Source organism: Macaca mulatta, chromosome 1, assembly GCF_049350105.2.
Source record: "Macaca mulatta isolate MMU2019108-1 chromosome 1, T2T-MMU8v2.0, whole genome shotgun sequence".
In the NCBI taxonomy this organism is placed as follows: Eukaryota; Metazoa; Chordata; class Mammalia; order Primates; family Cercopithecidae; genus Macaca; species Macaca mulatta.
In genome coordinates this window covers 180,715,937-180,743,156 of record NC_133406.1, presented here as the reverse complement: position 1 = coordinate 180,743,156, position 27,220 = coordinate 180,715,937, and the positions used below count along the sequence as shown (strand labels likewise).

The window sequence follows — 27,220 nt, the reverse complement described above, 5'->3', positions numbered from 1 at the left end:
GTTATCTTCTCAGGTGGCATTTGTGCCTAGCAGAGATAGATGTCCTCAATCATATCCCAAAAAACTGGAGCAGAGGAAGGGCCTGTAGGCCCCAGGGTGTTATGGCCAGCAGCTTATTTAAGTCTGACAACCACTTGGGTTCATCAATGCATAGAAAGCAGAAGTCCAGGAACACAAAGTCAAATGCTGTCAGGGGTCTGGCATGCGAGCTTCCAGGGTGAAGTTGCAGGGTGTAGGACCATAGAAGTGGAAGGCGAGGGCTGACCTAGAAAGGGGGTGTTTAGCCTAAGAGCTTTAAAAAAAGAATTTAACAAACATGACAAAAAAAGACAACAAAAACAACCAAATATGTTAACTTTTTCAATCCCTACAAAAATTGTTGAAAATACAAGGAATTAAATGTCAGAGCAGAGTTCCTAAGGTATAAGTCATCTTTTCCCTGTGCCACTTTTCGTCCTTAATCATAGGGGCCTTCTGGCATGGGTGGCCCTCTATATTGTGACTGCTTTGGCCTTCGTCCTTCAGTGGTTCTTTTTATGCACAGTGGCCCTTTCCCTTTGCAGGCCCTTTCCCTTCCCATTTCTTCTAAAGTGTGGTCCAAGGCTGGGTCCTGGTCTCCACAGCTGATACCTAACACTGTCCTGACCTCATCCCACTCCCTGTTATGTGTGCATGAACTGGAGGCAGAAGGACAGAGATTCAATTCAGCTTCTCCTACCTCTTAGCCACATGATTGGGGGCAAATTAACCTCTCTAGGCATCCGTGAAAATGTACGTGTGCATATTAGTGAAAATGAATACGTGTTTAAGATGAGAATTTTATATACTGTGTGAGCTACATGCTGAATCCAAATAGGCCAAATAATTTAATAATTTATACCTCAAAACAAAGTATTTTAACATGTCACCTAGGTAATAATAAACAGCTGTACAATTGCTTATTATTAACTGGATCTGGTTAATTCTCAAAAAAACAGAAGAATGCAATTTAAAAGATGACCTTTAAAGAAAACCTTTTGGGTGGTAGCATTACTCAAACAGCTTTCTGTATATTACAATTCTTTACTGTGATACTTTCCATAATGTACCTTTTATTCTGAAATAATTTCAAATGTACAAAAAACTTGGAGAGATAAGACAAAGAACCTGGCTCTCCTGAATTGTTTGGGAGTACATCGTCTACATTACCCATGAAATCTTCAGTATGTATTTTCTAAAAAGAAGGACATTCTCCGACATAATCAAAATGCAACCATCCAAGCCAGGAAATTAACACTGATGAATGACCAACATCTTCTCCTGAGGTCTCATTCAGGGTTCCCAATGTCCTTCATTAGAAAAGGGTCCAGTACAGCCAGTACAGGATCACGGTCTGCATTTAGTTGTCATGTCACCTTAGTTCTTCAGTCTGGAATAAGTCCTCACTCTTTATACAACTTTCATGGCACTGGCCTTTTTAAAGATTACAGACCAGCAGTTGTTTTGTAAATGCCTCTCATGCTGTCTCATGATTGGATTCAGGCTGTGAAGTTTTGCAGTTTTGGTAGGAATATCACCAAAGTGATACTGTGTTCTTCTCTTTTTATCCTAGCAAGTGCTGTACAATTTTGATGTGTGACATTATTGGTAATCACTTGATTAAGGTGGTGTCTGCCAAGTTCTCTTGTAAAATTATTCTTTTTCTCTGTAACTAATAAGTACTTCGAGACAATGTCAACAAACCATTCTCATTAAACTGTGATCCACTCTTTTCCATTGCTATTTCTTGACCATATTATTAATTGCTGATAGCTATCAAATTGTGATTTTTAAAATTCTGTCATTTCTTCCACATTTATTAGTTAGCACTCTACTAAAGGAAATGCTTGCTCCCCTCCCCATTTATTTATTCACTCATTTATTGATATCAGTTGGATTCATGGGATTCCTGGTTTTATTCAAAGGGTTATAATCTGTTACTATCATTACTTGTTCTGATGCTCAAAATATTCCAGATTTGACCATTAGACGCCCATTCAACCTGTCACTTCCTGACTTTTGGCACAACAATCTATTCCAGGTTGATCTTATACTTTCCCTTTCCCAGCCCTGGAATCAGTCATTTTTTCCAAAAGTCCTGGTTTCTTTCAGTGGATAATAATACGTAGAAATCAAGATCTGGGCATTAGGCATGCTCATTGCTCTCCAGATATTGTTGCCCCTCGCTCATATCGGTGGCCAGAGCTAGGGAATATATGTATGTATATAATGTGGGTATATGTCCAAAACTGTGTGTGTATACATTATATATATATACACACGCACACACACACACACACACCCCCATATTTAATCTACATTTCTATATTTATTGACTCATCTATTGAAAATCTGAGTTCATTATAGATTACCTCAGATTCCAATCCAACACCACAAAGTTTGATTTTCTCCCTTTCTTTATTTGCAACTTCCTCTCATTATCCTCAATATATTTATTTATTGGATCAGTATCCCTTGTATATAACTTACCCCTCATCACTGCCACAGCCACCCTGTGCAGATTCCACCTCATACCATTTGTGCTCTGAGACCAGCTCTCAGCTTCCACCACCCCCTCCCCTGTGTGAATGTCCTCCTCGCCCCACTTGGGCTACATTACCCTACACAAGTCACTACTGCCATTTCTATTGTGTGCATTTTTAATAGCTTACTTTCTCCCTAAGTAATACGTATTCACAGCAATAATTTAAAAAAGCATGACAAAGAAAAGTATAAAGTATAAAAAATGTTTGTAACCCCATAATCTAGACAAAACCATTGTCAACATTTTAACATATTTCTTCATTGTCCTTGTGGAGAGTCTTTGTACATCATAACAAATATGATTCCTTGTAGTCAATTCTATATGCTGCTTTTACTGCTTTGTATTTTCCCATGTAATTTAATATTCTTGGAAATGTATGCATGCCTAAGTTTTGTCCTCTGTCTGTAACAGGTTGTTAAGGAAGTAAAGTTAGATCATATATGCAAAAGTGCTTAGTAAAGGCAAACGTGCTTCATGGTTATGTCATTATTATATTATTTGTGCCTGTGTTTCCCACCAGTGTGTGTCTAATTCATCTCTGTTCCCCTCACCTTTATCTCTTTATCCATCACAAATAGTACAATTAGCAACAGGTTAAAATGATACCAAATCAGTTTATTGTAAATATACCCAAGATTCTCCTAAAAGAATCCATATATCATGACAAACTGTACCTAGCAAGTCAGGAACCAGGAATAAAGAACTGGCTTCATCAGTAACCAACTGTGTGACTATTAGTAAACCATTCATTCTCGCAAACCTAAACTTATCTCATTTGTCAAATGCATGAAATAAATTCTCTCCTAACTATGTTGCATGGCTAGGCAAGGATCCCAATGTAATGGCAAGTATGAATTTGCTTTTAAAAGCATGAAAACTAGGACTGTTAGTTGTCAAACTTAACACCTTAATTCTTAATTCTTCCATGCCTGGAAGAAAGGAAACTTGGCTCCCATCCCTGGTGCTTCCACAAACTATCACTAACCAAACAGGCCAGTTACCTCAGTAGTAAAATGAGAGAATTGACCTACATTTTTGGCAAATTTCTTTCCAGCCCTATCTCCTAGAATCTAAAGATTTTAACTGGAAAGAGAGGAACTGGGTTCATGTATTTCATGAAGTTGCTTCCTGCTTTGATGGATCAAACAGGAAGCATTTAAATGAGGAAAAGTAAATATAAATTTGCGGTAAAACTTTGAAACCTGTCCTGATTATGCACACTTTAGAAGCTGTTACATCTTGTAAAGTGAGGACTTCGGAAGAGTCCTCTAGAAGACTCTTTACCAAGAGTAAAGGAACAGCAAGGAAAAGCAACTGTGTGCCAAGAGTGGGCATGTGATTAAAAAGACAGTTGTGTTGATGTTTTGTTAACCCTTTGGATTCTTCAGATTTCTATCTCCTGATCCATTTAACTGGTCCTCATCCTATCACATCTTCTGTGGGACATCCCAGATACATTGCTTGCCTTCTATGAATTTCATTCTTCTCAGAAAAAGAGATGGTAAGAACAAAGCAGCCTCAATTTCCCCCTCTTCTTGGATCCACATCATTTGTAATGTGATGTCATAGCTCTTCCCATTAAAAACTGTAGTAATATCCCCTCCCCTTAAACTGGGGCTGGCCTCATGACTGGCATTGGCCAACATAATGCAATGGAAGTGTCGGTTCCCAGTCCGGACCTTAAGAGGCCTGTGTACTTCCATTCTCCCTCTTTTGACCTTATCACCACCATGTGACTAAGCCAGGGCAGCTTGCTGGAGGATGAGGGATAATGTGAGAAGGGCATCACTGTCCCAAATGAAGATATCCTAGATCAGCCATCAGCCTGCTGACCTCTAGTCAAGATCAGAGAGACCAAGGGGGGGCCGAGCCAAGATTGGCAGAGCCACATATCTGACTTACAGACTTGTGAGCAATAATTCATGCTTACTGTTTTAAGCTGCAGAGTTTTGAACTGTTTGTTATGTAGCAATATGCTAACTGATGCATGTGTTATGGAATTAGTGAATCTTAAAGTAGAGAGGACTTTAAGTAAGCTACATTCTAGTCTTACTAGAGAGAACACTAGACTAGAAGTATAAAAACTTGAGTTTTAGGTCCTGTTCTGCAAATTCCTTGAGCATATGATCTTGGATAAGAAACAACTCTCTCTTATTTTTAGTTATCTTAAATTAAAAAGAGATCCCAATCCATTTCCTGCCTATTAATAACTGGGCTGTTGTAAGGATTAAATTAGACAATTTTCTTGCAAATGAAGTCTCTAAGAGGGTGCAATACAACTCTCAATAGCAAAGCAGCAGTGAGTCACTGCGTATAGTTTTTAAAAAGACTACTGCTAATTCAGATAAGATAATTTTTTAAAAACAGGAGACATGAAGCAACTCTGAGAAAGAGGCTTGTGATATGAAGAAAAGATATCCAGGCATCGCTTAGCCCAGAGTATCCTTTTTCCTTTTAAAGCCATGGCCTTCTAGTAAGATTCCTCTCATCACAGTTGCAGATGACATGAGGTGAAGCATTTTTGTGGAATGCAGAGAAGGTCACATTTCTAGCATTTCCACATGGATGTTGTGCAAGAGTCAAAGAACAGGAATAATTAATTATAATAATTGGAACATAATAGCTGAAACTTTGTGCTATAATACAAAATTTGAAACTATCGTAGACAGGAAGACTGGAAGATATTCCTACATCTTATATCAGCTTTCACATTCGAAGTGAATTGTCCAATGTGAGCAGAGGTGACAGAATCAGATGAAGAAAGACAAAGACAGCATTGATCGTCAGAATCAGCCCAGAGACATCTAAGGCAAGACAGCACAGTGGGAGAGCATGGGCTTCGGAGTCATACCAACATGGGTCATTCTGTTTCTGTCCTTTCTGAGCCTTAGGGTCATCCTCAGCAAAATGATGTTGTCTCAGAACATCAATACGTATTTTAAATTAACAATAAGAAAACTATCATGCATTCCACAGGGTAAGTCTGTGTAGCATTTATTTTCAGTAGAGAGTGTTAGGAAGAAAGCACATTTTAGTTTTTGATAAATGCGATCGACACTGATCCTAGCTCAGCCACGTGAGTTTTATGACTTCAGTTTCTATACTGGGTTAAGCTTCAGCTTCCTCATCACTAAAAAGTGGTTACAGTAACATAAACTTTATATGATTACACTAGAACATATGCACCATGGGAGCAGTTTTGTTTTGTTTTGTTTTCTGTTTCACTCATTCATTGTAATATCACCAGGGCTGAATGCTTGACACATAATAGATGCTCAGTAAATATGATGGAACTAAAGAATTGTGAAATTATTTGAAATAAACTATGCAACATATCTAACTCAAAACCTGGAACATACTAAGAATTTTTGTTATTGATTTTTCAATGTCATGAGTTAAAAATATATTTTTGGACCTGGTTATCTTAAAAACAGGAGAAAAAAGAGAGTTTTCACTGCCTCTTCTTTCTTAATTTTCAAGTTACACATTATATAAATGTATTAATTAGATTTTAAAAAATGAATTAAAATTACAAAGGCCAAAGAGCCTTTTCGAGGGCGTACTTAGAGAGTAGAATCCAATCTAGTGAAGCCACTGACTGATGCACATGTGGCAAATAAGTTTCTCCTTCCCCTTGTCCCTCTCTATCTCCTTATTATAGATCAGCTCTATTTCTCTGTGAGTGGGCAGTCCTTAAAAAGAACTGAGGACATTTTAGAATTTAGTAAAGATGGCAGCACTCCACCGGGTGCAGTGGCTCATGCCTGTAATCCCAACACTTTGGGAGGCCGAGGTGGGTGGATCACCTGAGGTCAGGACTTCGAGACCAGCCTGGCCAACATGGTGAAACCTTGTCTCTACTAAAAATACAAAAAATTAGCCTGGCATGGTGGCGCATGCCTGTAATCCCAGCTACTTGGGAGGCTGAGGCAGGAGAATCACTTGAACATGAGAGACAGAGTTGTAGTGAGCTGAGATCACGCCATCGCATTCCAGCCTTGAGCAACAAGAGTGAAACTACGTCTCAAAAAAACAAAAAACAAAAAGCAAACAAACAAAAAGCAGCACCCAATCCTCTTTGTGAGCTGGAAGTGGAGTCTGGGTCTCTGTCCCCAGTGTTTCAGAGGACAGAACACAGGAAAGCTGAAATCTCCAGCAGAGGCAATGGAGGGCTTAGGAAATAAGGGCAGGCTGAAGCAACGCCCAGCCCTGGAAATCCCAGGGCTGACCCCTACAGCAAGATGGAGTGAGTTGCACTGGCCAGGCTGTCTGGAGATGTTCCAATGAAAGCAAGGGAATACAGGGAGAGAGCAGGGGAGCGTTGGGAGAGGGGCCCTGGACTCCCATATGCCTGTTTATTACAACTTACCTATTGAGAAGGGTAGAAAGGCTTCTCTTTTCTTAAACTGTCCATTCTCCAGAAAATGCTCTGGATTGAACGTGTCAGGGGTGGCCCACTCTGTGGGGTCCCTGTGCAGCGCCGTCAAATTGGTCAGGATCATGGTCCCCTAGAGAAAGCAGCAGAGACTCAGGCAAGGCTTGACCCATGAAAAAGCACACCAATGCAGAGGGTGGTCATCCTCGGGCTTCCATGCCGGAGGCTGAACATACTCTGAACTGCCCCACCCTCCCCAACTGCGGTACACGGTCTCCTGTGTCCCCCAACCCAGGACCCTCCTCTTTGTCTGGGACAGCCTACAAATTAGATTGGATTTCCCTGCTGGGAATTTTAACAGGGATGTTTGGCTACTCTTGAGTGCAGGATGGATCTTCCTTACAGGGACAGGTCAGTTTAGGTAGGTCTCGGAGGGAGGGGACATGAATACACTGATGAGAGAATAATCCAACAGTCAGTCTGCAGTGTACCAAAACCAACCCAGCTGCTCAGTGAAGCTATAACGATGGCGGCTCTACAAAGGTAAAAGACATCTCATTCATCTTGGCTTCGCCATTCTCTTTCCTCCAATGTCTAGTACACGGTACCCCACTCCCCACAGTAGGTTTAGTAATAGAATCAGGCAGACCCATGAAAGGAGCCCCTGTCCACCCAGGTATATATTAAGAAACACAGGAGTTCCCAGAGGGAGCTTTTCCTTTACTCTGCCTTTATCCAACCCATCAACGAGATTGGTCAATGTTACTTTCACCTCCATTCCATGTCCACCATGCCCACTTAGTCCAGACTTCTTTCCGGCTTGCCTGGACCCCTGTTACAGTTTCCTAACTATACCCCAAATCCTGTCGCCCCTTTCAATCTGCTTCAGACTCTGGAAGAGAGTGAGCTTCCAGCATGATTTAGTCATGTCACTCCCCACTCCCACAGCCTCCACTGCTCATACCTAGGACTTGACACACTTCAGTAGTTACCCATTGCTCTCAGGGCAAAGACTCATCACCTGGTCCCAGTCTGGGCCACTCTCCCCCTCTGCCTGCACTCCCACTACAGGGCTCTTCTTTCAGTTTCTCAAACATGCCGTGTTCCTACTTAGTTCAATACCCTTTTTAAATACTACTTGCCTTGCCAGGAATGTTCTTCTTCCCCACTTTGTCATCAAGCTAACTCTTAATGATCCATTAATCCTCAAACATCACTTGCTTTTGGAAGCCTTCCCTGACCACTCCTGCTAGTCTGTGTTTTTAAAGACCACAGTGAGTTTTTTCCTTTGGGCAGTTATCATGTTTCTAAATATGTACTTGCACGATTAATTTTCTCAGGGTTGTTTTGCCAGACCTGAGCATTTCAGGTATGTAGTGTTTGTTGAATTCATTCAAATATTAACATATTAATATAATATTAATTCAAGGACTTTAAATCATTAATTTTCAATATTAGTATAACTATTTCTTTCTTTCTTTTTCTTTTTCTTTTTCTTTTTTTTTTTTGAGACGGAGTCTAGCTCTGTCGCCCAGGCTGGAGTGCAGTGGCGCAATCTCAGCTCACTCACTGCAAGCTCCATCTCCCCAGTTCAGGCCATTCTCTGCCTCAGCCTCCTGAGTAGCTGGGACTACAGGCATCACCACCACACCCAGCTAATTTTTTTGAATTTTTAGTAGAGATGGGGTTTCACTGTGTTAGCCAGGATAGTCTCGGTCTCCTATCTCGTGATCCGCCTGCCTTGGCCTCCCAAAGTGCTGAGATTACAGGCATGAGCCACTGTGCTCAGCCTTTTTTTTTTTTTTTTTGAGACAGAATCTCACTCTGTCACCGAGGCTGGAGTACAGTGGCACTGTGTCGGCTCACTGCAATCTCCGTCTCCTGGGTTCAAGCAATTCTCCTGCCTCAGTCTCCCAAGTAGCTGGGATTACAAGCACCCACCACCATACCTGGCTAGTTTTTATATGTTTAGTAGAGATGGGCTTCACCATGTTGGCCAGGCTGGTCTTGCTCCTGACCTCAGGTGATTCACCTGCCTCAGCCTCCCAAAGTGCTGGGATTATAGGCGTGAGCCACCACGCCCAGCCAATAACTGCTATTTTAAGCACTTTCTGTACTAAGTACTAAGTTAAATACCCTACATGCATGATCTCATTTTACCTCCACGTGGATCTTGTAAAGTAGGTTTAAATGCATTTTTTCAGATGAAGAAATTGAAGCTATGAGAGGTAAAATAATGGGCCCAGAGTCAGACAGTGGGAAGAGGTAGAGCCATGATTTGAACTAGGTCTATTTGATGTCAAAGACATAGCTTGTAGACTGTGTAACACACGGTTATTTCAATTTGTCAGTTCCCAAGATGATTATTAAAGCTGACAAAAATCAGTGGCAGAAGTCTGTTGAGCCGAGCTGGTTTCCTTGAGTTAAATAAATTGCTAGAAAAATGCAAACAGCACCTGGGGAATTTAGACCTCAGCCTTTATCCACTAGATGGCCAATCAGTAAGGAAATAGCAAATGTAACAGCTGCTTTTCCTGGCTCTGCAGGGATAGTAACCAAGCAATGTCCAATGGGTAAGCTCTTCTGATTCTACTTCTTGAGATTTTCCCCAGGTATAACACACTCAGAGGTACTTAGACAAACTGGAATAGATTCACAGAGGCTGACCAAAGTGGTTAGAAAGCAAGGAAAGGAACTGAAAACATGCAATGTGGGGAGAGGGCACTAGAGGGCACATGATAGCTGTCTGTAGAGATCCTAAGCATGGCGGGTGGAGTGACATCAGAATTCTGTTTGTTGCAGAAGCAGAAAATGAAATACTGCATGTTCTTACTTATAAGGGTAGCTAAACATTGGATAGACATGTACATAAAGATAGGAACAATAGACACTGGAGACTACTGGAGGAGAGAGGGGAGCAAGGGTTGAAAAACTACCAACTGGATACTATGCCAGTCACCTGGGTAATGGTTCAATCATACTCCAAACTTCAGCATCATGAAATGTACCCTTGTAACAAACTTACACATATACTGCCTGAATCTAATACAAAAGTTGAAAGAAAAAGAAAGAGTTCCACTTGTGAGTACAGGGAATCTAACCGAGAGCAAATGAAAAAATAACAGGGAGACGCTTTTAAAGTGGACGCAAAGCACCTCCTATGAAGGGAGAATGGTGTCATACAAAAAAACAAAACAAATCTGCTTCCAGATCCCAACTCTTCATAGTTGAGAGATCTCATGCAAACCTAATTTTTCTGAGCCTCTACTTCTCAATCCATAACATGGAAATAACAAGCTTCTTTTGAATAAACTTACTCTGAGAATTGAGTAAGACATTTTGAAAGAGGCCACATTGTTCACAACACATAATCATTGCTTAATACATGTTCGCGCCTTTCTTTCCCTTTCCAGTAATGAATATTGCACATGCTTAGATTGGCTTCCTTATAAGATAATAAATTATACATCTGCTGGACGTGGTGGCTCACACGTGTAATCCCAGCACTTTAGGAGGCCGAGGCGGGTGGATCATGATGTCAAGAGATCGAGACCATCCTAACCAGCCAACATGGTAAAACCCCATCTCTACTAAAAATACAAAAATTTGCTGGACATAGTGGTGCATGCCTGTAGTCCCAGCTACTTGGGAGCAACAGAGCGAAACTCTGTGTCAAATAAATAAATAAATAAATAAATAAATAAATTAATTAATTAATAATACATCACAGGACTATAAGAAAAAACTGGAAAAATGCCTGTGGGGATATTATGTTAAAAACACCAGCATTAAATGTGGTGTTGTCCCAGGTGGTCTTAAATGTCCTTTCACACTTCAGCATTCTAGAACCCCAGGATCATGAAGCAGAATTTCCCAAAGTTTGGCAGATCCCTAGTCTGGTGAGATGTTCTACCAAAACAAAGAAAATTGTTCTGTGATAAAGTCTGACCTAGAACTGCTGCCTGTCGCCTGCCCGCAGACTCACAATGCACATTAGCATGGTCAAAACACTGAGAAGCACCACAGGAAAGAAACGCCAGTCTTTATCTAAACATATTTAACGTAGGAATCCTTCCTGCTCCCCTCCCCACAATACCTATTTATATCTAGCTGACACATGGAGAAAATCTAGTATATATCAGGTCTAAGATATCTTTCTCTTCCATTTAAATGACTCCTCAGGACAAGAATAAATGTCACTTCTCAAGTTCAGGTTTTCACCCCATCTAAAAGATGGGCTTGAAGATGTGGGGCTAAGCATGCTTAGTTACCTTGGGCAGGTGGTACCCAGCCAAAGTAGTATCAACTGTCGCTTCCCTGGGAACGTTCAGGGGGACGATGTTGCCCATCCTCTGCACCTCATGGATGACGGCATTGGTGTAGGGCATGGACTCCCGGGCGGCTGTGCTCGGCTGCTGCCCCTGGCCGATCACTCTGTCAATCTCAGCTTGTACTTTTTCTGGTAAAGAGGGAAGGGTTCTATTATTTTTTAAGCTTTTATGCTTTATTATAAAGAGGTATGAGTGGTCTCCAAGATCTCATCTGTTGTATTTAAATTACTGACCAGGTTGCAAGAAATAAAATGGTTTGTAACTTTTTGAAAGGCTTATCCAGAAAACTACCAACTCTGTAAATCTCCTTGAGCCTGGTTAGGCTATGGGATGGAATGACCAGGATTAACATGGCTAAACTCCATCATATCAGACCCCAGCAGCCTTGGTGTCTGGTGAAGACCCACTTTCTGGTATACAAATGGCACTTTCTCACTGTGTCCTTACATAGTAGAAGGAGTGAGGCAGCTCTCTGGAGTCTCTTTCATAACAGTATTTCTCCCATTCCTGAAGGCTAATCACCTCCCAAAGGCCCCACCTCCTAATATCATCACACTGGGAATGAGCTTTCAACATATACATTAGGGCTGGGGTGGGCCCAAATATTCAACCCTTAGCAGATCTACAGACTAATTTCTCAGGTAGACACGTAAGAGTGGAAAGCGGGCCCTGAGGTAAGACCCATCGGATTGCAAACTTGCTCTACAACATTGATGCCTCAAGTTACTTACACTCTTTAAATCTCAGTTTCCTTATTTGATGAGTGAGGATAAATCTACCTTCATCTTAAGGATGTTTTGAGATTTACATGAACTGATGTTTTGAGATTTGTGTGACCAGATAGGACTGCTACCAGTTTCTTTCGCTGGTTGAGTGCTCACCTAGCCAGTGAGAGAAACTGCAGCAGTCTTACCTCTTTTCTCTTTTTCTAGAGTAATAGAGATTTTAGCTGGAGACCTGACTGCCCAGCTAAAGAATATATTTTCCAGGTCCTATTGTAACTGAGTGTGACCATATGACTAAATTCTGACTAATAGAATGTAAGCAGAAGTGATGTTTAATCCTTGGAACAAGTTCTTAAAGAAAGGATATGCGCTCCCTTCCCCCTTTCGCTTCCTACTGGAGGAAAGCCTATTGGTGAGCTGTCTTAGTGCTAACAAGAGCATCATTCTAATCACAACAGAGCAACAAGTTGGAAGGAGTTGGGAACCCTAATGACTTTGCAAAGCCTAGTTTGGATTTTTTTTTTTTTTTTACCTGAAAGTGAAATAAATTATAATTTTTGAAAAACATTTTATTTGTGGGTAAAATACCCACAACATAAAATTTACTATGTTAGCATTTTTAAATGAACAGTTCAGTAGTATTCAATATATTCACACTGTTGGGCAATCACTCTCCAGAACTTGCTTGTGTGTTTGTTACTAGCCTTTTTAACTGAGTTAAAAAAGCACTGTATGATTCCACTTACATGAGTTATCAAGAATAGTGAAATGCCTAGAGACACAAAGTAGAATGGTGGTGGCCAGAGGCTGAGGGAGGAGATATAGAGCTTTAATTTATCTCCTCCCTCAGCCTCTGGCCACCACCATTCTACTTTGTGTCTCTAGGCATTTCACTATTCTTGATAACTCATGTAAGTGGAATCATACAGTGCTTGTGTGTTTGTTACTAGCCTTTTTAACTGAGCATGACCCTGGATGCATATACCTAAATACACACATATAAAGCATACATTATGCAGATACAGATGAAAAAATAAAGTTCTGTAAACAAACTTACCTTAGTACATGGGAAGCACTCTGATCTTTTCTATTTTTATCTTAAGAAAAAAAGTTGGTCTGGATCCACTAAATTGATTTTATGACTCATTAATAAATGGTTACCCACAATTCGAAAAACTGTATTGTTAAGCATTCCCATCCCCCATATGTTCAAACTGTTCTGGAAGCTGGAGGAAGAAAAATGATGTGAACATCATTCTTGAGTGGACTATAGTCTGTGGGAAAGCTATAGAAATAATACATGATAAGCCTAGTAACAAAGGCACATTACATCATCTCTGGAGGGAGAAAATGTTAATAATTTCCTAGGGGAGTGCAGAAGCATCTTAGAGAGGTAGTATTTGAACAGATTCTTCAAGAAGAGCTAGGAGTTTACTATGTAGGAAAACTGGGCAAGTAGAGGGAAAAGCATATATCATGACATAGAGCCATAAATACAGACTACAAAGAAAATGACGTGTCACTTAGTGAGGCCACCATGGAGGGTAGGTGGGGCCAAGGCTAGACAGGCAGAAGGGGCATATCGGAGGGTGACATATACCAGACTAAGGTGTTTGAACATTATTCAGGGAGAAATGGGAAGGTATCACTTAAAAGAAGGGAAGACACAACTAGACTTTCACATCAGAAAGTAACTGTTTCCTGGAACTATCTCAATGTCGATTGGATTTCCCTCTTGCCTCTGAGCTTCTTGAGGACAGGGATTCTCTCTCACATTTGTATTACCTGGGCCCATCACAGTTCAGACAGAATATGTGAAGAATGTGCAATTTCCAAGACCTCATCACTCATGACTGTTCTGCCTCTTTTCATCCTACAATGAGATCTTCCGGCTCTGACTTCAGGCGGCACGTCCCAGGAGGCACTATTCTGTCCTGGTCCAGGCTCACTCACTGACATGCTCACCTTGGATTTCTGGGTAGAGGGCCATATAAAGCAGAGCCCATCGCAGAGTCGTAGAAGTTGTCTCGGTTCCGGCAAAGAAGAGGTCCAGAGTGCTGCAGATGAGGTTTTCTTCATGGAAACTTGAAGTAGAATTGCCTGTGTGCTAGAAAAGACAACGTTTAATGTTATTTATTGGTTTATTCAGAGGATTCCTGATTGCTGTAACACACAGGGGCTTCATCCTAGGAGGAAATTTGGAAGAAAAGGTCCCCAAAAGAAACAGTTTTCCCTTTGGCCTCTTCAGAAGGCAGACTTTTATTACAGCAATATCGTTAGCACTGTCCTGCCCCAAGTGCTGGACACCTTTGGATGGATGAAAATCAAGACAATTGTTTTCTTTTGCCTGTAATTTGGGGGAAGCTTTTAGTACAGTGAAAGGAGAATGGGATGTGAATAAGACAGATCTGGCTTCCAATATTAACCACTTCAATTAGCAGCTGTATGACCTAGGGCAAGTTACTTAACCTCTCTGTTCTTCAGTTTCCCATTTTATACACTGGAAATAGGAGTGCACACCCCTTAAGAGGGCATTATGATTTACATGAATGCAAGGACGCATAGCAAATACTTGACAAATGTTTGTACTGATAACAGAAAAGACAAATGGAATTCCTCTTGTGAACAACAATTCTTATATCTCCTCATTCATCTTTTCCTTTCCAATTTGAACCTCACTGATTCTAACAAGCATTCCTCATGATACTGTCATCTTTAACATCAGCTTCTGGAAACTTCAATTTGTCCAATGTTGCTCTTGATGTTAATGGTCCCTTCCTTACCTGCACAACATATAGCGAATCTCCTCCTCTGAGATGAAAACAATACTTCTATAAATGTCATGCCAATAAGGTTAAATAAGAGGGAAAGAAATCCACCATTCTTTCCAATCCAGAAGGAGAATTGGATGTATAAAGATGACAGTATTGACACAGAGATACATGTTAACCAGAGGGGTAACTGTGTTCAAGGTCATGCATCCAATTTGGTTTCCTCTTTACTTCTGGCCTGTAATGTTGGAAAGTGAAAGGTACAAGACAGAAGGAAAGGCAAAAGCCCAACTCAGGCCTTAATAAAGTTGGCCTTTAAACTCTGGCATCCAACTCAGCTTTACTTGTATTCTCTATGGGGGCTGAGAAAAGAGTATAGGTTACTGGGTCCAGGCCCAACTAATGATAGAACAGAGCTTTGAGGATTAACTGCTATGTTCCCCCTTTGTGTATACCTCCAAATAACAGTAGAGGGTAGGGGATGGGGGATGAAAGGGCAGTATTGGGGCATTCACAGGACCTCAAACCAAATGCCATTAACCCCCATCTTTATCTCTAATTGCATCATCAATACTGAGTTAATGTTACTCTACATTTTCTGAAATATTGCCCTTATTTTTACTCCTGTAGCAGGCTGAATAATGACCCACAAAGATGCCCATCCACATCCTAATGTCTGGAATCTAGGGATGTTACTTTATAGGGAAAAAGGAACTTTGCAGATGTGGTTAAGGATTTTGAGATGGGCAGATTATCCTGGAACATCCCAGTGGGCCCAGTGTTATCATAATAGTCTTTATTAGAGGGAAATAAGAGGGACAAAGTCAGAGAAAGGATGCCAGGATGGAAGCAGATACCAGAGAGAAGAGAAGATGCTGTGCTTCTGGCTTTGAAGATGAAGGAGGTGGCCACAAGCCAAGGGATATAGGCAGCTCCTAGAAGTTGGGAAAGTAATAGAAACAGATTCTCCTCCAGCACCTCCAAAGAGAGCCAGCCTAGCCAAAACCTTACCTGTAACTCAGTGACGCTGATTTCATACTTCTGACATCTAGAACTGTGAGAGAATGAATCTGTGCTATTTTAGGCACCAAGTTTGTGATCATTTGTTATAGCAGCAGCTGGAAACTAATACACCCCTATTTGTGCTGTAAGAAAAAAATACAAAATGACTTTGGTTTTCTCACCTTTGACATTTCTTTGAGGTAAGCATCAATAAAGTCTCTTGTTTCTGCAGGATTCCAATCCTTCCTGTGTTTTTCAATCATATGAGAAACAAACAATTTCAGTTTTTCCCAGTTGCTGAAAAGAGTTTGGTGGGGTCCAGGCAGGAATTTCATTAGCCATGGAAAGATATTATAGAGCTAATTGAGAAAAACAAAACAATCATGCAGATAACATTGTGCCTTTTTTTCACTTTTTAAGACAACGGAAACCATCTTCTCTTTCTATCGCTTTTATTTGCTCACACTTAAACCTTGGTTATCCTTGACCCCTCTTTTCTCTCTCACCCCTCTAGTGAAACAGTTCAGCTCTCTGTCAAAAATATATCCAGCCTCAGACCACTTGTCACCACTCCAACAGCTTGCCACCAAAAAAAAAATACGTATGAGACATCTGGGGACATCTGAGCACTGGCTGAGTGTTTGAAGGCATTAAATAACTATTGTTCATATTTTTCAGGCACGATGGTATTTTATTTTTGTTAAAATGGATCTTTTTATAAATATATGCTGAAATATTTATGTATCAAATAATTGAGGTCTATAATTTGCTCCAAAATAATTCAGGGACAGTGGGGATGTGGTAGTAGGGCACAGATGCAGACACAGTGAGAATGGCCACGTGCTGATAATTGTTAGAGCTCATTGATGAGTACACAGTGATTCATGATTGTATTCTTTTATGTACATTTGTAATTTTCAAAAATAGAGTCTTTTTTAAACAAAGGAAATTTTTAAAAATTTTGATAATGGCACACTGCATAATTCAAGGGCACTCTTTCTATTGAGAACACCAAGAAAAGATACATGTGTATGCATTTAAGCACACATATATACAAACCAAGATAGTGAGGAAGTTTCCAGGATAAGGCTTAGGGGAAGAAGAAAGCCCAGGGTATGAACTCAATACTTGGGGTCATCTTCTCCCCCCGCCCCCCAGCTCCCAGAAATGTCTTCCAAATTCAGAAAAGTGACTGAGGAACCAAGAAACTGAGCAGAGTTTTTGACAAAGACTCAAAGGCTTATATGGACAAAAATTGGGGTGCAGGGCCCACCAAGGGAGGAATGAGTTTGAACCCCAAACAGCTACATTCTATGGAATTAGAAGATTGATGATATTAAGTGCTGATGGGCAGACAAATAATGCAATGAGCTTGGCAATCTTTAAACATCTTTTATCTCCAGATACATATATAAAAAATGAGTGGATGTAACCACAAGAACACTTGTACAAGAATGTTCATGGCAGGTTTATTCATAGCATCCAAAACTTGGAAACAACTTAAATGTCCGTCAGTACAGAACAGACTGACAAAAAGTGGCACATTCATACAATGAGATACTAATCTGCATTAAAAAAGAGCAACCAACACAGATGAATCTCAAAGCAACTTGCTGAGGAAGAAAGCGGATACAGAAGAGAACCTCTGAGGGAGGAGGGAAATGGACAAGTTGGGGAAGGACACAGCGAGGAGAGACTCAAGGGCAACAGCAATATTGTTGTTCTTTTTAAAAAGAACAATATAGGTGGATAGGCGTATGTCATATAACATGTTGCACCTTACATGCATGTTAGAAATGGTTTTTGCATATAAATATTTCATATTATTTAAAAAACTAAAGTCAACAGACTGATTTCAAATAAGTTTGTGTTGAAATCAGTTTTGAAAGGTTATATTTTAGCTTCAAAAACCCACAAAAAACTAAAAGGAAAAACCCATATGTGTCTGACATTGTCCCCAATTTGCTGAACCAAGATGAGGCTTACCTGGCACGTTTTTGAAGCCTCCAAGTATGTGACTTCATCCAATAACTTCAGCAGCTCCTGAAACTGACTATCCTGGTAATCAAAGCGTTCTCCAAAGGTGATGGAGCAAATGATATTGGAAACTGCATTGTTTATCTTGAAGTGAGGGTCAAAAGGCTGTCCTGAAGGTGGAGGAAGGGCAAGATGGATCCTTCTGATGGATTTGTCTCCATTTCCTACTAAGAGTCTACTCTATATGGCATAAGACATACCTAGTGCAGAACCATATATGCGGCTCTGGCCACATGACTTTACACTGCGTCTGACATACAACTAGTATTCAGTCAACTCCAGGGAAGTCAAACTGTGGACCAGGGCTTAAATTCAGTAATGTGTTTAGGGCCCATCTTTGCGTATTTACTTCTAAAACTCTTTGAGGACAGAGTCGTGGTTAAGTTGTTCACTGTTCTATCTTCCATTCCTAGCACACTGCTGGGCATAGAACAAGTACTTACTCACTTAGTAAGTATCTGTCCAATGAACAAATGGGCCACAGTCTCTCACATTTGTCGTACGCAATGCTCACCGTTCTCCTCTTTTATTGCTTCAGTGAGGTGTTGGGCCTCTTCCTGAATGCGTTCCTCTAAGCTCTTCTTTCCTAAACCAAAGTTCCTTAGTGCTGTCAGAGTAAACCGCCTTTGCTCCTTCCATATCTGGCCACTTGACATAATCAATCCTGGGAAAAAGAAAGTCAACATTACAGTATTCTGATTCCATAATGTGAATATCTCGCAAATGATACGGGGATGTGTATCAGATGAAGGACAGGAGAAGATCATTAAGGCACTTGAAAACTGCCCAGAGAAATAATCCCAAAGCAATGGATAAAATGGCTAATATTTACTGATTGCTTGCAATGTCAGGCACTTTAATATGTATTTTGTTGTGCATTACATAATTTAGTACTCATAGAAACTCTTTGGGATAGGTACAATTATTACCACTCCTCACCCACTCATTTTGCTCATGAAAAAACTGAGGAACAAGGGATAAAGGATAAAATACACTTTACAAGGTCTCACAGTAAGTAAGCAACTAAACAGGTGTTCAATTTCAGGTCTGCCTGATTCCAAATCCCATGCTTTGATTATTAGTTACATAAGTGAAGTATTTATGTTATGCTAAAGACTAGGAATGCACTAATGGATAAGACAATATCTATACTCTTAAAGAGGCTAAGAAAGGCTTTATAGGAGAGGTCCTATCTAACCCGGACATTAAAAGATGACGTAAGGAATCAAGAGAGCAAGGAGGAGTGAATGTTCCATGCAGAAAGAAGAGTACAAGCAAAGAAAAAAAATTTTGGTGGGCTTAACAGACCATCATTTGTTTTATAACACAGGTAATGCCACATTCCTTTCAATTTCAATTCCAGAGCACTCCTCAACACCTTTTAATATCTGACTATGGCCTTCTCACTCACTGAATTGGTCTGCCTCGTTGTCATATGCAGGGATACCTTTTGACCTCGTCTTACTTGCAGCTGCAGTAGACGCTTCTTTCTTGAAATACTGCCTTCCAGTGGTGCTCAGGATACCATTGTCTCCAGATTTTCTTCCTAATTCTCTGCCAGCAATTTCCTATGTCTTTTGCTGGTTCATATTCCATTAGATCTTGAAATGGTGGAGTTCTTCAGGAACTTCTTCATCTAAAACTTCTTTTTCTCACCCTATACTCTATTTCTGGTAAATCTTATCAACTCCTAAAATTTTAAATAACATCTATTGATAGTGACCATCTATTTCTGTCCCTGAGCTCCAGAATCTTATATACAACACTGCCTGCTTGACTTTGCTGATTTAAAGGCATTTTGAATTCTGCATATCCATGACTGAACTCACAATTTTCTCCATATGACTTTTCACCCATGCCCAACTAAACCAAATACCTTGTACTAAGTGTTCCTTTTCTCCATCATATACCCATCTGAGTGTCACCTCAACACCTCCTTCTCCCTGCACCTATGTCATCAGGTCTTAAGAGGTGTACTTCCCAGATATCTCAAATCCAGGTCTTCCCTGCTGTTATCTTGGTGTAACCTACTGTTATTTCCCTACTGTTATTGGACCTCCCTAGCCTGAGCTACCACTGTCTGTAACCTAAAATGCTACAAAAGTCTCTTGCTCCTTTTCTTCTATTCTCTGAATAGCAGCCTAAATAAAACCTAAAAATGTACAGTGTAAGTATAGTTCCTTTCTCTACTTAAAGCCATTCAAGAGCTTCCATTAATGTTAGGATAAAAACTAATATCCTTAACAGGAACTTGCACGAACTATTCCTGGCCAAGCTCAGTAGTTTCATCTCCCTTTAATTATCTCCTTTTAATCCCCATCCTTGTCATATTGGCCACCTTTCATTTCTCAAGTTCCCTGTCCTTTTCATGTCAGGGACTTTTCATATTCTTTTCTGTCTGCCAGATTGTTTCACCAGTTTATTAAATGAATATTTACTTACTGTTTCTGCATCCCAGGACTGCATTAATAAGTACATCCTGCACTCGACTTCAAAACACTGTAGACTTCTAACTATTATAGTTAATTGATACTATTTTTTCTCTCTGCATAGAATATAAACTACATAGGATATGGATTTTATCTATTCTTCTCACTGTTACATCACTCATGCCTAGTACTGTGCTTCACAAGGCAGGTAATACAGTGAACGGATATAGAATTAATTGAGGACCTATTTCAAAGAATTGAGAAGCACCTAAAAGTGGTGCTTTGATAGAGTGATAGATTTGAGATTGTCATTTCAATTTTTAAATGTTTCCATATATTTAATGGTAATTTTAAGTGTTCATGCCAATCTGTTCTATCATAGACCAGAAGGCTCAAGATCCTCTGTGTGGCACAACCTTAATGAAAGAGAATAAGGAACTAGAGACAGGAAGAAGCAGCAACAGAATGAGGAAGATCCACATCCATTTTCCTAAGGGGAGAGGGTTGGAAGAGGAAAACAGAGAGAACACGTTCCTCTGCTATAAATGGGTAATGTGGTTACTTCATTAGAAAAGCATCCACAGTAGGTTTGGGCAGGGCATGTGGCTTCTCCCAAATCCCAGTGAGGGATGATCTTATCAAATCTTCTGAGGGAGTGACTTCAGTCAGGAAATGTGAATACCCAGCTTCCTTTAGTGGCAGGAAGTTTACTGTGGGGCTGGTTTCTAGGAGTGTTGTAAAATTATAGCCACCAAGGCGCCTTTAGCAGACTATAGGACTATCAACATCAAACACTCACCTTTCATTGGCCAAGAAACTTACCATTTTTCTTAAAGGTACGTTCTCGCATAGGGGTCATGGGGCGGTTCCCAAAGTTTTGGTCCATGTGGATAAGGGCTTCTTTGATTAAGGGCAAGCCAGTAATAAGAACTGCAGATATGTCACCAAGCTCCAAGCTAAAAAGGTTCCCATATTTCTTCACAAACTGAAAAATAGTTAAATAGTAACAGTTGAATATGCACATATCCATGTGTTCAGAGATGGCGGATGTGTGTAGCTGGAGGGGCTCATATTGAGAGAAGTGTGTGTGTGTGTGTGTGTGTGTGTGTGACAGAGAGAGAGAGAGAGTACATTGATCTCACAGGAATAATTTTATTTCCTTTTCTCCTCCTTTCAACAAGGCTCAGATTCAATTCACTTCAGAATGTGAATGTTTCTTTATAAAATATCTATTTATGTATTCAACCAACATGAATTGAGTGAGCATCTATCATGTGTCCCTAGGGCAAAGGCATGAGGATAAAACTGTAATAAAATAAATAAGTTCTGGCCATGTGGAGTGACTCATGCCTGTAATCCCAACACTTTGGGGGGCCGAGGTAGGCAGATTGTTTGAGCCCAGGAGTCCGAGACCAGTCTGGGTAACACAGTGAGACCCTGTCTTTACAAAAAAATGAAAAATTAGCTGGGTATGGTTGTACCTGCCTGTGGTCCCAGCTACTCAGGAGGCTGAGGTGGGAAGGTCACTTGAGCCTGAGAGGTTGAGCCTGCAGTGAGCCATGATCGTGCCACTGCACTCCAACCTGGGTGACAGAGTGAAAACCTGCCTCAATATATAGACGTAGTAAACAAGATTTCTAACCCCAAGCATCCTAGAGTGTAGAGAACAGAGAGAATTCAGCACATCTGCATTCTCTTCTGAACACTAATCATGTCTCAGCCACTTAAGAAGGCTGAGACTTCTTCAGTCTGGACTTCCTAGTAAATCGTAACTATCTGTTTAATCAAATGAGAATGCCCCCTTCCTAGACTGGGCATAGATTATAGAAACATATGCTAGATAATAGAAGGTGCATTATAGGGCAGGGGCCAAGCATGGAGGAAAGTCCTCAAGCTCTGGAGTTAGGTGGCAATCTGGGGTGTACAGTTCAATCGTTTTGGGCTCTTGGGGAAGTTGCTTTATTTTTTGAGCCTCAGCTCAGCTCCCCAGCTATAAAAGGGAGAAAATTATTCCTCCCTCTTAAGGTTCTGTGAGGAAGAATGAGAGCAGCAATGTGAAAGGCACTTTGTTTTCTGGTTCCAGGCGCACAGCCACCCGGCGAGTCTCTGAGTAATGAAAGAGCTCTGTGTGCAAAGGGCCGTGGATGCATTCTTACGGTGGCAAAGGGGACAGGAACCCACTGGTGTGTGGGAAGAAGGCACTCATGGTCACAGGCAGCCATTGCTAATCACCTTTCATATTTTATCTCATTAATCTCACAACCACCCTACAGTAGTAATAATTTTTCTCCTCTTTCAAGAAGGAAAACCTGCGTGACAAAGTTTAGTGGGAGTGACAGAGTGAAAGAAAGAATGAGTGAGAGTGAGAGAGTTGGGGTGGGAGAGAGAGAGAGAATGGGGGTGTGTATGTTCATGAATATGCACAAGCGTGCAAATATCTGCAAATATAGGTTGGAGGACAGTGTACAATCACGAATCAAAATCCTTCCTAATCTACCTGTTTGACAAAGGGTCGAACCCTGCCTTTTGTCTGCCTGGGTTGTGTGTAGCTGCAGGCAGTGGTAACAATCCAAAGGACTTCATTTCCCTTAGGTGTTTGTGGCCTCTTCTCCACAATCCAGATGCTTTTGCACTTACGCTCTACCATGTTCCTCTCAGAGTCCTGTACCCAACAGTCCCCATCAGAGCAAATACAATGGGTTCAGTCCTATCCTACCACTTTGCTCCCACATTAAAGACCAAGCCTGAACTCAGTCCTTGTATTCTTTTGGCCCAGAGTCCTCCATCAATCTTTATCTCCTACACAGGATTTCCTGTCTTGCTAGGAAAAGCAGAGCTGAGATTCAATCTCAAGTCAGTTTGCTCCTAAAGTAAGCATCTTTGCTTCTATGAAATGGCAGTAATGGAACCACACACATTAAGCATTTTTTTAAATGTACACTTGCTGAATTCCTGGATGAATTTCTTAGGCCTGACAAGAAGGATTTCTTGACTAATTTTGAACATTAAATAAGGATGTTTTTGGTAGAGCTGAAAAATATCAGGTTAAGTTAAATGACGTCTAACTAGCAAAGTATACAGCCTAGAATCTCAGCTTGTACTTGGGAAGGATACAGAACTCCATTACTATTTACTGAAATAAACTTCTTAAGAATTTTATCTCTACCAACTCTCTGCCATTGCATATTTCTAGTTAAACAGAACTAGATCAACAACTTGTATGATATTATCAACTGTTTAAAGATGGAGTAGGAGCCCTGGGATGAGAATGGCGATGTCTAACAATTCTTACAAGCACCCTGTCAGTCATTTTATCCATTGCTTTAGAAAGATTAAATGACCCAGAGGGCTTCTGAGAAGATTTTATAAGGTAAGGCACACTTTTCAATTGTATATCATTAAATGAACCACGAATAAAAAAAAAAAACCTCAACAGAATAAAACAAAAGGAGATAAAAATAAGATGCTTTGAAAGACAAAAACAGTCTTAAAATCAGAAATGAAAATAGAAAAAGAAAAGAAATGAAACAGAATATTTAAAAGTCAAACGAACAAAAGTAATAAGGGACAGGAAATGTAATGCTAGGAATAAAAATTCCAAATGTAGCATAAGCATTTTAAAAAGTGTGGAACAAAATAAATGTTTACAGTAAAGAGGAAGAAGTAAAGGATTAGTGGGAGAAGAGATTGAACTATTGAACCATGGCTACCAAGAGATATAAAGTTGACAGAGATTCCACTTAATCTACGTTCTTAAATTTAATAACCAACAGAACAAACACATGAAAAGAGGAAAAGAAAAACAGGAAAAGAGTGTATTAATTCACACTCCCTGCAGCAGTAGGTCAGAGGGCCTGTTCCTGAGCTGTGCCTCTGTGTGTGTGTGTGTGTGTGTGTGTGTGCGTGCGCACGCGTGTGTGTGTGTGAGAGAGAGAGAGAGACAGAGAGAGAGAAATCCTAATAGGCACAAAAATGCATGCTGTTTCTATATTTCTCTAAAGTTTAACATCTTTCCCTCAATCTGGATGTTGTATTTTTAAAGTCATATGTTTATGTCTTTCAAATATTTCCGTATCAAGGTATTCAACTTTTTTTCTCATTGATACATGGAATTTCTAATAAAAAGTTGGAAATATAACTTTATTTTCATTTATATGCAAATCTAGAAAGATATCCACCAAGGTCCTATAGAGGTACTGCTGAGTGTGTGTGTGTGTGTATGTGTGTGTGTGTGTATGCACATGCGCACGTGTGCATGCATTCACAGTGATGGCAGGATAGGCACAAGGACTCTCTCTTGTTAAACTGTATTTTAATATGCTGTCTCACTGTGTATGGATTGTTGCCTTTACAGTTGAAAAGCTTTTTTATCCAATAAAGAAAAAAAAATAAACAAGAAAATGGGAAATAAAGCTTTAAAACAGTGGTTCTTTACTTTTTTGAGTTATAGAATCCTTTGAAAATATAATGTATATCATAGACCTGCTCTCCAGTAAACACATACACAGCTATACACATAAACAGCTTTGCATGCAGTTTCAGGAGTTAGCAGTCCTCTGGGGCCCATGAACTCCTTCTAAGAATAATGGTTTCACAGATAGTTCTTGGGGCTGTGCTGGTTTCTGAGAACAGGCTGTGGAGATCAAATTCATGTTCAATTTAACAGGCTTTTATGAGATGCTTAAGAGTTGCCAGGCACCTTCTGGCACTGGTGTATTATAAATGGAGGTAATACAAAGATCAACATGATATGATGTTTTCCTAAAGTGTCAAAGTCTCTTGCGAGAGACTGACTGTGCAGAAAAAAATTGGAATGCATAGCAGATGACATGTGTTATTATGCTGATAGAGAGGGACATAAAGCTATCACAAGAAGAGATGACTTTCCACCACAGATATAAGAAAAATATTTTTTTAAAGAGTAGATGGTATCTGAGCCAGATTTTAAATGAAGGTCAGGATGTCACCAAAAAACAAACAGACAAAAACCAACAACCTCCAAACCACAACAATAATAAAAAAACACATGGTAAGAAATTAAAGGCATTCTAGGTTGTGGGAACATCACATACAGATGTAAAGGGGAAATGCAGAAGGTGTTTGGGAGCAAGAGAGCTACCTTGTCTGACTGAAGGATAGGGTTCATTATTTAAAGAGCACTGACCATGTGCCAGGTCAAGACCAGGTGCTGGGGAGTGCAACAAGTCCTTCACTTCAAGAAGCTAACAATCTAATGGAGCATATAGATAAATAATCACTTCTCATTATTATCTATTATCATTCTTTACAATAAAATATTTGATGGGAGGAAGTTAAGAACCACATAAGAGGACCAGGGTTGAGGCAGGCTCCTGGGAAAAGCATCTTCTCAGTCGGTAAGGGAGATGGGAGACAAGGCTGACAAGGTAATCTGAGCTAGGCTGAGGAGAGTCTTAACATCAGGTATAATATTTTGGATCTTGTTTGGTTTTCAATCAGAATTCTAAGATGTTTAAGTAGGAGAGGTGATGCAAGGGAGTGTTTAAGAGTTTGGATTTTGAAGTTATACAAACTTGTTTGAATCCAGATTCTGCTTCTTAGTTTCTGTGTGATTTGGGAGAAAGTTATTTAACTTTTCTCTGTCTTAGTTTCCAAGTCTATAAAATGGGGGATGTTATTAGTTCCCATGTTTAGTATTGTTGTGATAAGTAATCACGATACTAAAATTAATAATAAAATTATTATGGCTCAGACCATTTTCCCCTATTAAAAATCTTCTGTCCCTTTACTCCATTTAGCCACTTGCCAAAAATCAACATTTTCTTTAAAATTCAGCCCAATTTCTTCCAACATTCTACAAAAGGTTATCCCCAGGGTTTCCATTTAGTGATCCAATCTCCTTATATCACATTTGGTTGCCAAGTGTGTACACTATACATTTAGTCATATACAGCCTTGTACTTTGCCTGGCATATGATAAGCACTTAATAAATGTCTGTTGAATGAATAAACATGTGAGTAAACCAATTGTCCTCTAACTATGTCATGAAAAGTCAGGCAACATAAAGTAGATAACGGGTATATGTAGGGAGACTCCCTGAAACTATTACTACAGAATAAAAGATGAAATGCTCCTGATTATTGTAAATGCAAAATTGCATACAGGATTGTGTAAAGACAATGCCAGCTGGGCTGCCAGAATGAGCCAACAGCACGTGATGTGCTTCCCCCTGTAGAGAGCCTGTAAATGGATGTGCAGTCAGGGAGGTCTCACATCACCAAGATTCCTATCCCAGAAAAGCAGATGTTCAAAGCTCTGGGAATGGAATGCAACCCTTGTGGAGAGCCTATAAATGGACGCATGAGGGGCACCTGTTCATATGGATAAGATAGGGCTATAAATGCCCTTATCTTGCCACGGTTCTTCTAGGTCTCTTTAGGGTTAAGGCATGCTCCATTCTGGGAATTTTTGGTCTAACTGGTTGTCTAGCTTCACATCCTGTTTCTATTGATTGTTTGTAACCAGCTTTTGCTGCAGCTATTACTGCTGATTAATATCTTGCTAATCATAGGTATGGATGGACTGTGTTTCTGTTTTAAGGCTCTGTTAGAAATTGCTGACGCACACACTATATTGTAAATTCTTATCTCTGTATACTATACTTCTGCATACCGATGTTATGTTAAAGAATTACTTCATCCCCATGTGACCATCTCACCTCATAATCAAACGACCCCAAATCCCTCACTAACCTACCCCCACCCTCACTAAACTTAATAGTAAATGCTGGTATATCTGGTGCGTTGGCAGCATCATAGGACCAGAAGGCAGTGACCCCCCTGGACCCAGCTTTCACTATCTTGTGAGTGTCTTCTATTTCTCGACCTGCCAATCCGCCTGGGAACAAGGAAAGAGCCTCATCACATTGCGGGCTGCTGGCCAGATCCTACAATAGGTATACAAATCAAATAGTCTCAGGTTCAAATCCTTATTCGTTATTATTTAGC

The 27,220-nt window shown here is 40.2% G+C and overlaps 1 protein-coding gene and 1 long non-coding RNA gene across 4 annotated transcripts in view; one reads left to right on the top strand and one right to left on the bottom strand.

Annotated features, from left to right (window-relative positions):
- The window catches only part of CYP2J2 (cytochrome P450 family 2 subfamily J member 2), a 47,708-nt gene that overhangs the window by 15,956 nt on the left and 4,532 nt on the right, over positions 1-27,220 (bottom strand). For 2 of the 3 annotated variants that reach the window (XM_028833141.2, XM_001082853.5), the window contains exons 2-8: positions 21,056-21,218; positions 18,319-18,468; positions 17,754-17,914; positions 15,950-16,126; positions 13,960-14,101; positions 11,210-11,397; positions 6,933-7,071 (exon numbers count right to left, since the gene is read on the bottom strand). In XM_028833141.2, the coding sequence (XP_028688974.1) occupies positions 6,933-7,071; positions 11,210-11,397; positions 13,960-14,101; positions 15,950-16,126; positions 17,754-17,914; positions 18,319-18,468; positions 21,056-21,218 (1,120 nt within the window). Of the gene's footprint in view, positions 1-6,932; positions 7,072-11,209; positions 11,398-13,959; positions 14,102-15,949; positions 16,127-17,753; positions 17,915-18,318; positions 18,469-21,055; positions 21,219-21,714; positions 21,817-27,220 lie in introns of all 3 variants that reach the window. The other variant, XM_077988546.1, reaches the window with a different exon arrangement.
- On the top strand, positions 59-339 carry LOC144338570 (uncharacterized). Its single transcript, XR_013412805.1, has 2 exons — positions 59-188; positions 254-339. It is a non-coding gene; the product is annotated as an uncharacterized LOC144338570 (long non-coding RNA).